Here is a 15,897-nt window from a genome sequence, read left to right on the forward strand (position 1 = left end):
AGAATGATGGAGTTAGAACTTAAACTCTGGTCTTACACCTCCAAGTCCTATTTTCCATTCCTTGTTTCAGCTTGCATCTGGGGCCTGTTTACCTTCCCAAAACACCTGTATGTTTCTTATAAGAATCTTCTACTTCATTCAGACTGAATGTTTCAAGGGCCCACGGCCATTTATTTTAAGAATTCATCCCTCCTTACCTGTGCTTATGCAACTTGGGGTGCCGTTATGCTTTCTTTTAGATTATCTAAGTCCTGTATGGCTGAAGATCTAGCTTAATCTCATGTCTGTTTATTTTGAAATATTCCTTCGATATTCTGGCCTATAGGATGCATACTGGTAATGTCTTCATTTATTTGTCGTTTAACTGTGCCTGGCTCAAACATGTCTCATGTATAAACATTCATGTGGAGCACCTGGGTGGCTCAGTTGGTTAAGCAACTGCCTTTGGCTCAGGTCATGATCCTGGAGTCCCGGGATCAAGTCCCACATCGGGCTCCCTGCTTCATAGGGAGACTGCTTCTCCCTCTGACCTTCTCCCCTCTCATGCTCTCTCTCACTCTCTCTCAAATAAATAAATAAAATCTTAAAAAAAAAAACATTCATGTGGATAATATTTTTATACATCTATATTGCAAACATGTTGAAAAAGAAGAACCTGTTACTTTTTCTCCCATTATCTCATGTAGTATGGGTGGCATAGTTCATACTAAGTATGCAGGAGGGAAGAATGGATGACAGCTTACATGCTGTTGTGCGCTGGGAAAGACGTCAAGTACAGGAGAGTCAGGAAGGAGAGAATGGTTTTCATAACAGTTTCAATACAGAAATGGTAGTAATAGGTCATTTCTAATTCTGTTTTGACTCCTTAGAAACTCTGGACAGGTTAATTATCTTTTTTTTTTTTAACGAGAGAGCCAATGCATGGCTGGGTTGGGGGTGGGGTAGAGTGGGCCAGAGGGAGAGGGAGAGAGAAAATCTTAAGCAGGCTCCACACCCAGTTTGGAGCCCACCCCAGACCTGATCTCACAACTCTGAGATCAACACTTCAGCTGAAATCAAGAGTCAGACGCGTAACTGACTGAGCCACCAGATGCCCTGATTATTTTCTTTTCTTTTTAAGCTTTTTTAAGTGGGAAAATAGAAGTATAAACAGGAAATTTATAGAGTGTATAATCTGAACCCTTAGTGACTGACTGAAATGCTTATTCACTTTACAGACAAAAGATTTTTTTTTTTGAAGATTCTATTTACTTGACAGATCACAAGCAGGCAGAGAGGCAGGCAGAGAGAGGGGGGAAGCAGGCTCCCCGCTGAGCAGAGAGCCCGACGCGGGGCTCGATCCTAGGACCCTGGGACCAGGGCCCGAGCCAAAGGCAGAGGCCCTAACCCACTGAGCCACCCAGGTGCCCCCAGACAAAAGATTTTTGATTCAAGATTTGTTTTTAAGCAGTTTTGTCCTAGGAAAGTACCTGTACCTCGAAGCAACCTTGCATGATTTTTAGAGATCCATTTCAAGTCCATACACGTTTTATAGGATGAATGTCTTCAAACAGCATTAAGAAGTTTTTATCTGAATTTTTGGGGAATCTTCCAAATTTCAAAATAGCTCTCCTGATAATAATGGTGGTTTAGCTTCGTTCTACTTTTAATTCTTGTTCACTCTCTTCTGGCTGTTGAATGATACAACTGTTACTCCATAACGAAGTTTCCTTCATTTGTCTCACCTTCTCTCTATGGTGGGGTTTTAATAACTGGCTCAGAACAGTGTCTCTCAGACCGTTTTCTGTTATGGGCTGTATGTCCTGTGGCAGCAGTGAGGTGAAGAGCTAAGCGTTCAGCTGGGAAACCGCACTCACACCCCATTACCCTTACTTGTATTTCATCCTAACTCTTCTGATGCCAGGTGATTGTCTTTAGATGTGTTTATAGATGTGTTTATTTTTGTAGTATTTTAAATGGGACTGGGGCTTATTATATATACAGATGCGTAGCTCATGGCTCCTCTTCAGACACTGCCTGTTGCTAATAACAAAAAACCTTTCTCCTATAGGCTTGGTGAAAGAGGGGGATCTCTGGGCTCAGGTTCCTGGCAGCGATCTTGCAGGATAGTTGATCTGTGGCTCCGTAGTGTCATCAAGAGCCGGTTCTTTTCCTCTTCCTGCACAGCCGTCAGCGGTCAGCTGTATCCCAAGGCTGGTCTTCCTCTGTCTTAGAATGCCTGCCAGCTGTAGCTGGGGTCGTGTGCTGCTTCTCTCACCTGCCATCAGGGGCTGGAGGGGAAGTGGCTGTGCCGTCATTCTGAGTAAAAGTCCTGAAACGTGTGCTAGTTGAGTCAGCTCTGTTCACACACCAGCTCCTGAGCTTGGGACTGTGGCCATGGGAATAGAACTGTACTGTTGAACCAAGTCATTCAGACTCTGTCCTTGGAGTTATTTATCCACTGTTACATAACAAATTACCACAAAATTTAGAATCTTAAAACAATAAACATTTATTATCTCTGTTTCTATGGGTCAGGGATCTGGGAGCCATTCAGCTGGGTGGTCTGGTCAGGCTCTGTACAGTTTGACAACAAAGTGCCAGCTAGGACTGGGGTCATAGGAGTGCTTGACCCAGGCCGGAAGAGCTGCATCTGGGATGGCTGACTTAAATGAGCACTGGGAGGAAGCCCCATTGGCTCTCTGTGGTGCTGCTTTCATGTCCTCATAACATGGACCTGGCTTCCCTCAGAGCACGGGATCCAAGAGAGAGCGAGGACAGAGCTCTGATGCCTTTGATATAGGTGTGAAAATATGCACCATTCCTTCTGCTTTCTTCTCTATTTTACAGTCAAGTAACCCAAGTCCAGCGCATGTTCAGGATCCCCTTCTTAAGGAGTTTGTGAGCTCATTTTAAAATCACCACCCAAAACATAGGCAGAGAGAGAATGAGCAAGGGTGAGGGCATGCTCTTGTATGTTGTTTGAGGCAGCAGGGGGAGGGGGTAGGATAATCTGACAAAAATCTAGGAGCCTGTATGAAGGAATATGATAATGTAGTTAAGTAAACAACCAGCAAATGCCCTCTGGACCGCTAAGGTACTTTTCTGACTATAGATAAGAGAATAGGCAATGATAGAATCAGATCTCAGAGTTGAATACATACAGTCATTGTAGATGTAGCGTATTGCTTATTCAAACAAATATTTCTTTGTGGTAATAGGAAAAACCATTGGTATAGAAAATCCCAAATAGAGTGTTTAGCTAAATTAGATGTCTTTTTGGCAGCACATTCACCTTCCTTCATTAAGCCTGATTCTTTCACCAGCTAGATCGGGACTCAGGGTCTCAAAATCCTGGCAAGTTTAGAAAATGTATCTGAAATATACATTTGATATATATTTCAAATTTATTTGAAATTTGATATAAATTTCAAATGTACATTTCAAATTTATTTGAAATTTGATATAAATTTCAAATGTATATTTGAAATATACATTTGATTATTTCCTGTAGGGCTTTAAGTATAAGGAAGGTATGTGTAATAACAACAGTGTATATAGCACATCAGGTTTCCAGTCCCTTTCTTACTACACCTGATCCGCACAGCAGTCTCATGGTTGGGCAAGAACAACATGGTTTGAACTGTGTGGGTCCACTCCTAAGTGGAGGTTTCTGATAAATGCAGTATAGGACCGCAAATGTATTTTCTCTTCCTTGTGATTTTTCTTAATAACGTTTTCTTTTCTCTAGCTTCATTGGAAGAATACAGTATATACTCCACATAACATACAAAATGTGTTATTCAGCTGTTTTTATTGATAACACTTTCAGTCAACAAGGCTCTAAATAGTTCATTTTTTCAGGAGTCAGAAATTATGCATGGATTTTCATATGTGCAGAGGGATCAGCACCCAACTCCCACATTGTCCAAGGGTCAGCTGTGTTATTACTCATTTTTTAGATAAGAAAATTGAGTTTAGACACCTTATATGGCATATCCAACTTCCTAAAGCTAGACAGGAAGTAAATGAGAACCGAGCTCTGCTCACCCTAAAAATGCAGTCTTCTGTGTCTTACAAATGTGACAAATTCTGCGGAAAGAGAGTGTGGTGTAGAGACCCACAGTGATGGTCGAAACTCATCAAACATGAATGCTTTGCCTCAGAAAAGCCCCGATGTTGATAATCTTTAAAATGATGTTGTGGCCAACCTTGATGTCACAGTCATGATCCTAAATGCCTGGTGGCAAGCACGGCTCTCACATATACATTTCATAGAAACCATGACAAAATCTCCTTTTTCTCTCTTTTGCTTTACATTTTCCTGGGTAGAAACTATAATGAAAATGGTTGCTATCTCTAACCAGAATGAAAATACTCAAAACCCCATTATAATTTTATTAATGTAAACATTAAAGAAACACAAAAGTCGTATTATTGAACATTTGGTCTTGATAAAAGAAAATGTGGAAAATATAGACAAAATACGTATAGCTTTCTAGGCTTGGCAGGTTTTCAGTGCTCGTCTCTGGACTCAGAGTTGAGAGTGTTTTCACTCTGCACCAAATCAAAACACAAGTGTCTGGGGAAACAATGTTGGGTATTCAGCCCCAGAAAGGACAGAGCATGCAGAAGTAATTGTAGTCTGTCTGCTCAGGAGAAGGGACAGGATGAAGGGGCCTGATTGGGTTATTACTTCTTCTCTGTAGGCCAGAAAGAGGAAGCTGGTTGATTTTTTTTTTTATTAATTAATTTATTTTTTCAGCGTAACAGTATTCATTGTTTTTGCACAACACCCAGTGCTCCTTGCAATACGTGCCCTCCCTATTACCCACCACCTGGTTCCCCCAACCTCCCACCCCTGCCCCTTCAAAACCCTCAGGTTGTTTTTCAGAGTCCATAGTCTCTTATGGTTCGCCTCCCCTTCCAATTTCCCTCAACTCCCTTCTCCTCTCCATCTCCCAATGTCCTCCATGCCATTTGTTATGCTCCACAAATAAGTGAAAACATATGATACTTGACTCTCCCTGCTTGACTTATTTCACTCAGCATAATCACTTCCAGTCCCATCCATGTTGCTACAAAAGTTGGGTATTCATCCTTTTATTTTTTTTTTTTATAAACATATAATGTATTTTTATCCCCAGGGGTACAGGTCTGTGAATCATCAGGTTTACACACTTCACAACACTCATGATAGCACATACCCTCCCCAATGTCCATAACCCCCTCCCCCTCTCCCAATCCCACCTCCCCCCAGCAACCCCCAGTTTGTTTTGTGAGATTAAGAGTCATTTATGGTTTGTCTCCCTCCCAATCCCATCTTATTTCATTTACTCTTCTCCTATCCCCCTACCCCCCCATGTTGCTTCTCCATGTCCTCATATCAGGGAGATCATATGATAGTTGTCTTTCTCCGATTGACTTATTTCACTAAGCATGATACGCTCTAGTTCCATCCACGTCGTCGCAAATGGCATGATTTCATTTCTTTTGATGGCTGCATAGTATTCCATTGTGTATATATACCACCTCTTCTTTATCCATTCATCTGTTGATGGACATCTAGGTTCTTTCCATAGTCTGGCTATTGTAGACATTGCTGCTATAAACATTCGGGTACACGTGCCCCTTTGGATCACTATGTTTGTATCTTTAGGGTAAATACCCAGTAGTGCAATTGCTGGGTCATAGGGTAGTTCTATTTTCAACATTTTGAGGAACCTCCATGCTGTTTTCCAGAGTGGTTGGACCAGCTTGCATTCCCACCAACAGTGGAGGAGGGTTCCCCTTTCTCCACCTCCTCGCCAGCATCTGTCATTTCCTGACTTGTTAATTTTAGCCATTCTGACTGGTGTGAGGTGATATCTCATTGTGGTTTTGATTTGTATTTCCCTGATGCCGAGTGACGTGGAGCACTTTTTCATGTGTCTGTTGGCCATCTGGATGTCTTCTTTGCAGAAATGTCTGTTCATGTCCTCTGCCCATTTCTTGATTGGATTGTTTGTTCTTTGGGTGTTGAGTTTGCTAAGTTCCTTATAGATTTTGGATACTAGCCCTTTATCTGATATGTCGTTTGCAAATATCTTCTCCCATTCTGTCAGTTGTCTTTTGATTTTGTTAACTGTTTCCTTTGCTGTGCAAAAGCTTTTGATCTTGATGAAATCCCAATAGTTCATTTTTGCCCTTGCTTCCCTTGCCTTTGCCGTTGTTCCTAGGAAGATGTTGCTACGGCTGAGGTCGAAGAGGTTGCTGCCTGCATTCTCCTCAAGGATTTTGATGGATTCCTTTCTCACATTGAGGTCCTTCATCCATTTGGAGTCTATTTTCGTGTGTGGTGTAAGGAAGTGGTCCAATTTCATTTTTCTGCATGTGGCTGTCCAATTTTCCCAGCACCATTTATTGAAGAGGCTGTCTTTTTTCCATTGGACATTCTTTCCTGCTTTGTCGAAGATTAGTTGACCATAGAGTTGAGGGTCGATTTCTGGGCTCTCTATTCTGTTCCACTGATCTATGTGTCTGTTTTTGTGCCAGTACCATGCTGTCTTGATGATGACAGCTTTGTAATAGAGCTTGAAGTCCGGAATTGTGATGCCACCAACTTTGGCTTTGTTCTTCAATATTCCTTTGGCTATTCGAGGTCTTTTCTGGTTCCATATAAATTTTAGGATTATTTGTTCCATTTCTTTGAAAAAAATGGATGGTATTTTGATAGGGATTGCATTAAATGTGTAGATTGCTTTAGGTAGCATAGACATTTTCACAATATTTATTCTTCCAATCCAGGAGCATGGAACATTTTTCCATTTTTTTGTGTCTTCCTCAATTTCTTTCATGAGTACTTTATAATTTTCTGTGTATAGATTCTTAGTCTCTTTGGTTAGGTTTATTCCTAGGTATCTTATAGTTTTGGGTACAATTGTAAATGGGATTGACTCCTTAATTTCTCTTTCTTCTGTCTTGTTGTTGGTGTACAGAAATGCAACTGATTTCTGTGCATTGATTTTATATCCTGACACTTTACTGAATTCCTGTACAAGTTCTAGCAGTTTTGGAGTGGAGTCTTTTGGGTTTTCCACATATAGTATCATATCATCTGTGAAGAGTGATAGTTTGACTTCTTCTTTACCAATTTGGATGCCTTTAATTTCTTTTGTTGTCTGATTGCTGAGGCTAGGACTTCTAGTACTATGTTGAATAGCAGTGGTGATAATGGACATCCCTGCCGTGTTCCTGACCTTAACGGAAAAGCTTTCAGTTTTTCTCCATTGAGAATGATATTTGCGGTGGGTTTTTCATAGATGGCTTTGATAATATTGAGGTATGTGCCCTCTATCCCCACACTTTGAAGAGTTTTGATCAGGAAGGGATGCTGTACTTTGTCAAATGCTTTTTCAGCATCTATTGAGAGTATCATATGGTTCTTGTTCTTTCTTTTATTAATGTGTTCTATCACATTGATTGATTTGTGGATGTTGAACCAACCCTGCAGCCCTGGAATAAATCCCACTTGATCGTGGTGAATAATCCTTTTAATGTACTGTTGAATCCTATTGGCTAGTATTTTGGCGAGAATTTTTGCATCTGTGTTCATCAAGGATATTGGTCTGTAGTTCTCTTTTTTGGTGGGATCCTTGTCTGGTTTTGGGATCAAGGTGATACTGGCCTCATAAAATGAGTTTGGAAGTTTTCCTTCCGTTTCTATTTTTTGGAACAGTTTCAAGAGAATAGGAATTAGTTCTTCTTTAAATGTTTGGTAGAATTCCCCTGGGAAGCCGTCTGGCCCTGGGCTTTTGTTTGTTTGGAGATTTTGGATGACTCTTTCAATCTCCTTACTGGTTATGGGCCTGTTCAGGTTTTCTATTTCTTCCTGGTTCAGTTGTGGTAGTTTATATGTCTCTAGGAATGCATCCATTTCTTCCAGATTGTCCAATTTGTTGGCGTAGAGTTGCTCATAGTATGTTCTTATAATTGTCTGTATTTCTTTGGTGTTAGTTGTGATCTCTCCTCTTTCATTCATGATTTTATTGATTTGGGTCCTTTCTCTCTTCTTTTTGATGAGTCTGACCAGGAGTTTATCAATCTTATTGATTCTTTCAAAGAACCAGCTCCTAGTTTCATTGATTTTTTCTATTGTTTTTTTGGTTTCTATTTCATTGATTTCTGCTCTGATCTTTATGATTTCTCTTCTCCTGCTGGGTTTAGGGTTTCTTTCTTGTTCTTTCTCCAGCTCCTTTACGTGTAGGGTTAGGTTGTGTACTTGAGACCTTTCTTGTTTCTTGAGAAAGGCTTGTACTGCTATATATTTTCCTCTCAGGACTGCCTTTGCTGTGTCCCACAGATTTTGAACTGTTGTGTTTTCATTATCATTTGTTTCCATGAATTTTTTCAATTCTTCTTTAATTTCCTGGTTAACCCATTCATTCTTTAGAAGGATGCTGTTTAGTCTCCATGTATTTGGGTTCTTTCCAGCTTTCCTCTTGTGATTGAGTTCTAGCTTCAGAGCATTGTGGTCTGAAAATATGCAGGGAATAATCCCAATCTTTTGATACCGGTTGAGACCTGATTTGTGACCCAGGATGTGATCTATTCTGGAGAATGTTCCATGTGCACTAGAGAAGAATGTGTATTCTGTTGCTTTGGGATGAAATGTTCTGAATATATCTGTGATGTCCATCTGGTCCAGTGTGTCATTGAAGGCCTTTATTTCCTTGTTGATCTTTTGCTTGGATGATCTGTCCATTTCAGTGAGGGGAGTGTTAAAGTCCCCTACTATTATTGTATTATTATTGATGTGTTTCTTTGATTTTGTTATTAATTGGTTGATATAGTTGGCTGCTCCCACGTTAGGGGCATAGATATTTAAAATTGTTAGATCTTCTTGTTGGACAGACCCTTTGAGTAGGATATAGTGTCCTTCCTCATCTCTTATTATAGTCTTTGGCTTAAAATCTAATTGATCTGATATAAGGATTGCCACCCCAGCTTTCTTCTGATGCCCATTAGCATGGTAAATTGTTTTCCACCCCCTCACTTTAAATCTGGAGGTGTTTTCACGTCTAAAATGAGTTTCTTGTAGGCAACATACTGATGGGTTTTGTTTTTTTATCCATTCTGATACCCTGTGTCTTTTGATTGGGGCATTTAGCCCATTAACATTCAGGGTAACTATTGAGAGATATGAATTTAGTGCCATTATTAGCCTGTAAGGTGACTGTTACTGTCTATTGTCTCTGTACCTTTCTGATCTACTACTTTTAGGCTCTCTCTTTGCTTAGAGGACCCCTTTCAATATTTCCTGTAGAGCTGGTTTGGTGTTTGCAAATTCTTTCAGTTTTTGTTTGTCCTGGAAGCTTTTTATCTCTCCTTCTATTTTCAATGATAGCCTAGCTGGATAGAGTATTCTTGGCTGCATGTTTTTCTCGTTTAGTGCTCTGAATATATCATGCCAGCTCTTTCTGGCCTGCCAGGTCTCTGTGGATAAGTCTGCCGCCAATCTAATATTTTTACCATTGTATGTTATAGACTTCTTTTCTCGGGCTGCTTTCAGGATTTTCTCTTTGTCACTAAGACTTGTAAATTTTACTATTAGGTGACGGGGTGTGGACCTATTCTTGTTGACTTTGAGGGGGGTTCTCTTCATCTCCTGGGTTTTGATGCTTGTTCCCTTTGCCATATTAGGGAAATTCTCTCCAATGATTCTCTCCAATAGACCTTCTGCTCCCCTCTCTCTTTCTTCTTCTTCTGGAATCCCAATTATTCTAATGTTGTTTCGTCTTATGGTGTCACTTATCTCTTGAATTCTCCCCTCGTGGTCCAGTAGCTGTTTGTCCCTCTTTTGCTCGGCTTTTTTATTCTCTGTCATTTGGTCTTCTATATCACTAATTCTTTCTTCTGCCTCATTGATCCTAGCAGTGAGAGCCTCCATTTTTGATTGCACCTCATTAATAGCTTTTTTGATTTCTACTTGGTTAGATTTTAGTTCTTTAATTTCTCCAGAAAGGGCCTTTATGTCTCCAGAGAGGGTTTCTCTAATATCTTCCATGCCTTTTTTGAGCCCGGCTAGAACGTTCAGAATCATCATTCTGAACTCTTGATCTGACATATTACCAATGTCCGTGTTGATTAGGTCCCTAGCCTTTGGTACTGCCTCTTGTTCTTTTGTTTGTAGTGTTTTTTTCTGCCTTGTCATTTTGTCCAGATAAGAGGATATGAAGGATCAAATAAAATACTAAAAGGGTGGCAAAGACCCCAGGAAAATGCGTTGTCACCAAATCAGAAGAGACCCCAAATTGTGGGGGGGGGCAGGGATCAAGGGGATAAAAAGAGGTTCAGAAAAAAAAAGAAAAAAATTTAAAAAATAAAACAAAGAAAAAATATAAAAAAGAAAAAATATATATTTTAGATAAACTGGTCAAAAAACGTTAAAAAAGAAAAGGGTAAAAGTTTTTAAAAATTTAGCAGAAGAAAAAAGAAAGAAAAAAAATTGAAAAAAAATTGAAGTAGCCGCAAGACTAAAGCATCATGGGGAGAAAGCCATGAGTTCCGTGCTTTGCTTTCTCCTCCTCTGGAATTCCGCTGCTGTCTTAGGAATTGAACCTACTTTCCTTGATAGATGAACTTCGTCCTGGCTGGATATTTTGTTGATCTTCTGGGGGAGGGGCCTGTTGTAGTGACTCTCAAGTGTTTTGCCCGAGGCGGGATTGTACCGCCCTTACCGGGGGCTGGACTAAGTAATCCGCTTGGGTTCGGTTTTGGGAGCTTCTGTTCCCTGAACGCTTTCTGTAGAGTTCCGGAGGACCAGATTGAAAATGGCGGCCTCCCAGTCTCCGGCCTGGAGGAGCCGAGAGCCTGGGGCCCCACTCCTCAGTGCGCCCCCAGAGGATAGCACCCAATCACTCCCGTATCCCCAGCCTCCAGCCGTGCTCCGAGCTCACCCAGCCCGCAACCAGTTCAAGGTAACCCTGTGCTTAGAGTTCAGTCCTCGGCTCTGTCTCTGTAGCCGGCTTCTCTGTTCTAAGACCTGCGAGCTCTGTGACACTCTGACACCCCCGATCCTTCTGTGACCCTGCGGGACCTGGGGCCACGCTGACCCCGTGTGGGCTTCACCCCGGTTCAGCCTCTGGAGTAATGTCCCTCAGTGGAACAGACTTTTAAAAATCCTGATTTTGTGCTCCGTTGCTCCGCCACTTGCCGGGAGCCGGCCTCTCCCCCCCTGCGGTCTATCTTCCCGTCGTTTTAGATTCACTTCTCCGCCAGTCCTACCTTTCAGAAAGTGGTGATTTTCTGTTTCTAGAATTGCTGTTCTTCTCTTCGCTCTCCCGTTGGATTTGTAGGTGTTTGCAATGTTTAGATAAGCTATCGAGGTGCTCTCCTGCTACCTGATGTAGTCTCAGCCTGCTACTTCTCCGCCATCTTGACTCCTCTCGATTTTTTTTTTTTAAATGACTTACTGCGTGAGCCATTTCACAAAACTACATTGGAAATGTTGTATATTCATTCAGTTATTGAATGCATTTTATTCTCTGGATATTTTGCTGAAGTTACTAGAAATGTGTAACTGCATATATATGGTAAATGCACTAGAAATCGTAAACATATGGGAGGAATGAATACATTTGAATATTTGATAGAAGAGAATTTATTTCCATTAAAAAGTTTGAAAGTTTGCGTAAGAGATTTCTGTTAATGAACTTTAGATCGATTTTAATCTGTTTTCTAGCCCTGGGGTAGAAGATAATGTTCAGAAATTATGGCCATATACCTTTCCTTTGGATAAATTTTATCTGCTTCAAGTTTTCTAAATTGTTACTATTTCTCTAGGACCAAGGGGGCTTGGGCATTGCCATCAGTGAGGAAGATACGCTTAGTGGAGTCATCATAAAGAGTCTAACCGAGCATGGTGTGGCAGCCAAGGTGAGGCCTTCTCACTGTCATAAAGTGGTGGAGAAGGAGATTAGTTCTATAAAATCACCCTAAATCTTAACATGTTTCCATTTAGGATGGACGGCTCAAAATTGGAGATCAGATTTTGGCTGTAGACGATGAAGTCGTTGTTGGCTATCCTGTTGAAAAGGTACGTTTCCCAAAGGAAGCAAATAACACTGTTAGCCTTTCTGTGGACATGGCCAATGTGTGTGTGGGGGGGGTGGGGGTGGGGGGGTTATAGGGATTGGAACCATGTAGCTCTACTAGACTTTGTATTAGACAGATATCATTAAGGAAAAGAAGAGATTCTTTGGAAGTTCTTCAATTTCTATTTTCTGTTTTTCTAGTCAAATGATATTAACGCATTTTCTATTGCCTAGAAAATCCGGTGTTCAGTGGGCATTTTTTGATAAATATCATTTCCATTTTCCCTTAGAAAAACTTGCAACTTCTTTTTTTTTAATTGTTTTTATTAACATATAATGTATTATTTGCCCCAGAAACTTGTAACTTCTAAACGAAGGTCAACTTCATGTTAAGACCAAAGAAATTTTTATGAATATTTACTCCAATAAATATCCACTTTGTCTGTGTTTTATAAACAGACTCAGTCATTAAATGCATTACTTTCATTGGGATTAAACCGTTACGAGTTTTATTGTCCTCAAAAGTGGTAATACTTACTAGTTGTCTCACTTGAGGCATTTCATAGATTAAGTACAAGAAAAAAAGCTGTGTTTCTTTTGAGATTTATTGTGCAAATGTTTTTATTTCTACCTTGTCCAGCAAGAAGCCTAAACCATTTTTCAAATTCAACTTTAATAATTGTATAGGTTGAACCCTTTAGCCCATGTTCTAACTTTCCATTTGGCTTGACTCTTCTGTTGCAGTTTGTTTCCAATTTTATTAAAAATTGGAAATTTTATTAAAACTTGCTAATTGTTTCCATTTTATTAAAAGTGTTGTGTAAGTTGTTTCAGATTCTCAGTAGAATCAGAAAGTGGGAAAAATACTATCTATCTATCTATCTATCTGTCTATTTATATCTTCTAAGTTTGTAGGGATCCAGAGAAACGGATGAGATTAATTAGAAATGTCAAACATTGAAAACCCTGTACTTGTATAAAGAAGAATATGGTCAAAAATAGACTTAAAATAGAAATAAACTTTGGCCTTAATATCAGCAACTGAGAAACAAGAAAGAAATGACAACCATTCTTTCTTGACTTCTCAAGTGCTGACCAGGAAAGTGATTCCAGTTGTAACAGTGACTTACTGATTTATGTCTACTAATCTGCTTTTGCATTTTATTTCTCTGCCACACCAACACCCTGCCAGTTTATTAGCCTTTTGAAAACAGCAAAGACAACAGTGAAACTTAGCATTCGTGCTGAGAATCGTGATCCCCAGACTGTGGCTTCGGCAGCTGGTTCGGCCAGTGGAGAACAGAAAAGCAGCTCCTTGTCTCCGGTGGCGCCATCTTCTGGCTCCCCGGAACCAGAGTCCATCCCAAGTAAGGGGCCGGTATCTTGTGGTTCTTGCTTGTGTGGTGCACTGAAACCCCCCAGGGGCAGCTTCCTGCTTGGGAGCCACCTGCTTGAATGTAACTCTCTGTTTGAAATGCCATTGCCGGGGAACGCTTTGGTGAAAAGATGGTATAAGGAGAGGGGCTCCTGAGGAAAGATCACTGGACTGAGGTAGGGATCTGTGTGCTGCGCATTAACCAGCCATAGGGCTTTAGGGAACCCATCCTCCCACTCTGAGTCTCTAAAGCTGCTCTTTGCTCTCCAAGGATCTTTTGCTGAAGGTACCTGTGATTCCACGCATTTGACCAATAAAGTAACATCATCATTTTGAATATTCCTTTTTTTATATTGAGCAAGTCATGTAACTTCTCTAAAGCCTCAGTATTCTAATCGGTAAAATGGATACAGTGCCTTGCATTACAAAAAACTCTTAAAAACAATAGTCGTTGCTAAAGTTAGCATAATTGATCTGAGTTCTGTCATTTCAGAGTCATAGATCCTTTAGATGAAAATGGTTGTTTGTGGACCATGGAATGAGACTTGTGAGCATCATGAAAATGCCAGTGTAGCAAATTGAGGCAAATTATTCACTTACGTTACTTTTTGACAAGAATTACACCAGTGTTTAATAAGACAGTAAATTTCAAGCTTTGCAGCATTGAAAAAGTACTTAAACACATAGGCTTTTTCTGCGATGGAAGAAAAAAATCTCTTTTGGCCTCCAGACTGAAACATTAAGTTCTTTTGACAGGTTTTTAAGGATACAGCAGTTTAAAACATATATAACGTAGTTAGACAAAAAAATTCTTAAAGTAATACATTATCTGGTCAAAGTAATCCTTTATTTAGAGAGACTGGGTAGCTCACTGAAATGTTAAAAGGTTTTAGGGAAATTGTCTCCTTTTTCAATTTTATGTTGATCCCAAAATAGCATTGTCTATAAAAAATGTGAAATGCTACATGAAAATGTAACATAAGAGAAATATCTTTACACCGGCTCTTACCTTTTCAGGAGCAAGAATTGGTCTGTCTCTGATTTCCTAAAAAGAGAGCCTCTTGCCTAAAGCTACTCTACCAAGTGTCTCAGCTTTTTCAAAACATGACGTGTGCTGTGTGCTCTTTGGTATATCATAAAACAAGGTTTGAAATTATATTCTCCTTGTTTTCTCATAACCTATTCTTATCTCTTCAATCCTGAGCACATATGCACCAGATTTTAACATCCGAGTTTCTAAAACATCAAGTGAGACATGCGAAGGAAGGACCTGCTTGCGAGTCTCGCTCGTTTCAGAGACTCAGGTATTAAATCCAGTTGCACATGTGCACAGATTTGATTGCACAAGAAGAGATGCTCTCGGATAGGGAGAAAAGGAAAACCAAAATCAAGACATAAAAAGCCTTGAAGTACAGGCACCACAAGCAGAATTACTGATAGGATGATGTGCTTTGTGTTTTTGTGGTCTTCCCAGAATGTGTTTTTAGGTGAACAGCACATACCTGAGTTCTGAGATGTACAAATAATGATTTCATAAGAGGTTGTTTGGCTCTAGTGAAGTGTGGCATATCAGCATGAAACCAGAGGCTCGGCTCAGATCTCTGCTCTTGTTCCTCTGCACATATCATCCCTAGCATTTTAGAAAATGCACCATAGTGCAAACCGTAACCCTAAAGTAATGATGATTTAATCATTTTGTTTGATATGTTTAAAATATAGCTTAAAGATTAAGGTAAACCTGAAATTTTCCTTGTCTGTAACCTTGGGCCCTTTTTCTGCTCTGTCCCCCACAGGCAACCGGGGGGGAGGGGTGAGTTTGTTGTTTATACCATCTGATCAATTTGTATTTGTATTTCATTTCATTTTAAAATTTATTTTTAGGTACAAGCAGGTCGTCAACACCAGCCATCTTTGCTTCTGATCCTGCAACCTGCCCCATTATCCCAGGCTGTGAAACAACCATTGAGATTTCCAAAGGACGAACAGGGCTGGGCCTGAGCATCGTCGGAGGGTCAGACACTCTGCTGGTGAGGACGCTCCCTGAGGTGCTTCAGAGACACAGCAGCCCCTCCAGTGAGCCCTGAGAGATCACTATCAGGGAGAGTCCTATCTGTTTTATTAAATGAAACATAAAGGCTTAGAAAAATGCGTCATTCATTGTTATTTTAATTCATAGAGCAAACACCAAAAACTGGGTACTGGGACTTTTATTTTAAGTGAGTGAGTGCTGACTCAGTAAGATAGTTACACTTGAGATTGTGAACTTTTAGATTCAAAATATTTCTGTTAGTTTACCGGTCTTTGCCATATTTTAATTGCCTTTTTACTGACTGGATATGGTTGGGTTGGGCCCATATTGAAAGGAGTCTGAAAAACTGGATAATTATAGACAAAATTTTCTAAATGTCAAAAATCTTTTAAAATCTAATTATTGCATTTGTGGCTAAGAAAAGTGAAGTATATCTATCA

The 15,897-nt window shown here is 40.1% G+C and overlaps 1 protein-coding gene across 9 annotated transcripts in view; it reads left to right on the plus strand.

The window, feature by feature from the left end:
- Positions 1-15,897, plus strand: part of MPDZ (multiple PDZ domain crumbs cell polarity complex component) — a 166,396-nt gene that overhangs the window by 137,433 nt on the left and 13,066 nt on the right. For all 9 annotated transcript variants that reach the window (XM_046022442.1, XM_046022448.1, XM_046022450.1 and 6 more), the window contains 4 exons: positions 11,803-11,895; positions 11,981-12,055; positions 13,246-13,420; positions 15,310-15,455. In XM_046022442.1, coding sequence (XP_045878398.1) covers positions 11,803-11,895; positions 11,981-12,055; positions 13,246-13,420; positions 15,310-15,455 — 489 coding nt within the window. The remainder of the gene's footprint in view (positions 1-11,802; positions 11,896-11,980; positions 12,056-13,245; positions 13,421-15,309; positions 15,456-15,897) is intronic.

Source organism: Meles meles, chromosome 11 (assembly GCF_922984935.1).
Source record: "Meles meles chromosome 11, mMelMel3.1 paternal haplotype, whole genome shotgun sequence".
NCBI lineage: Eukaryota > Metazoa > Chordata > Mammalia > Carnivora > Mustelidae > Meles > Meles meles.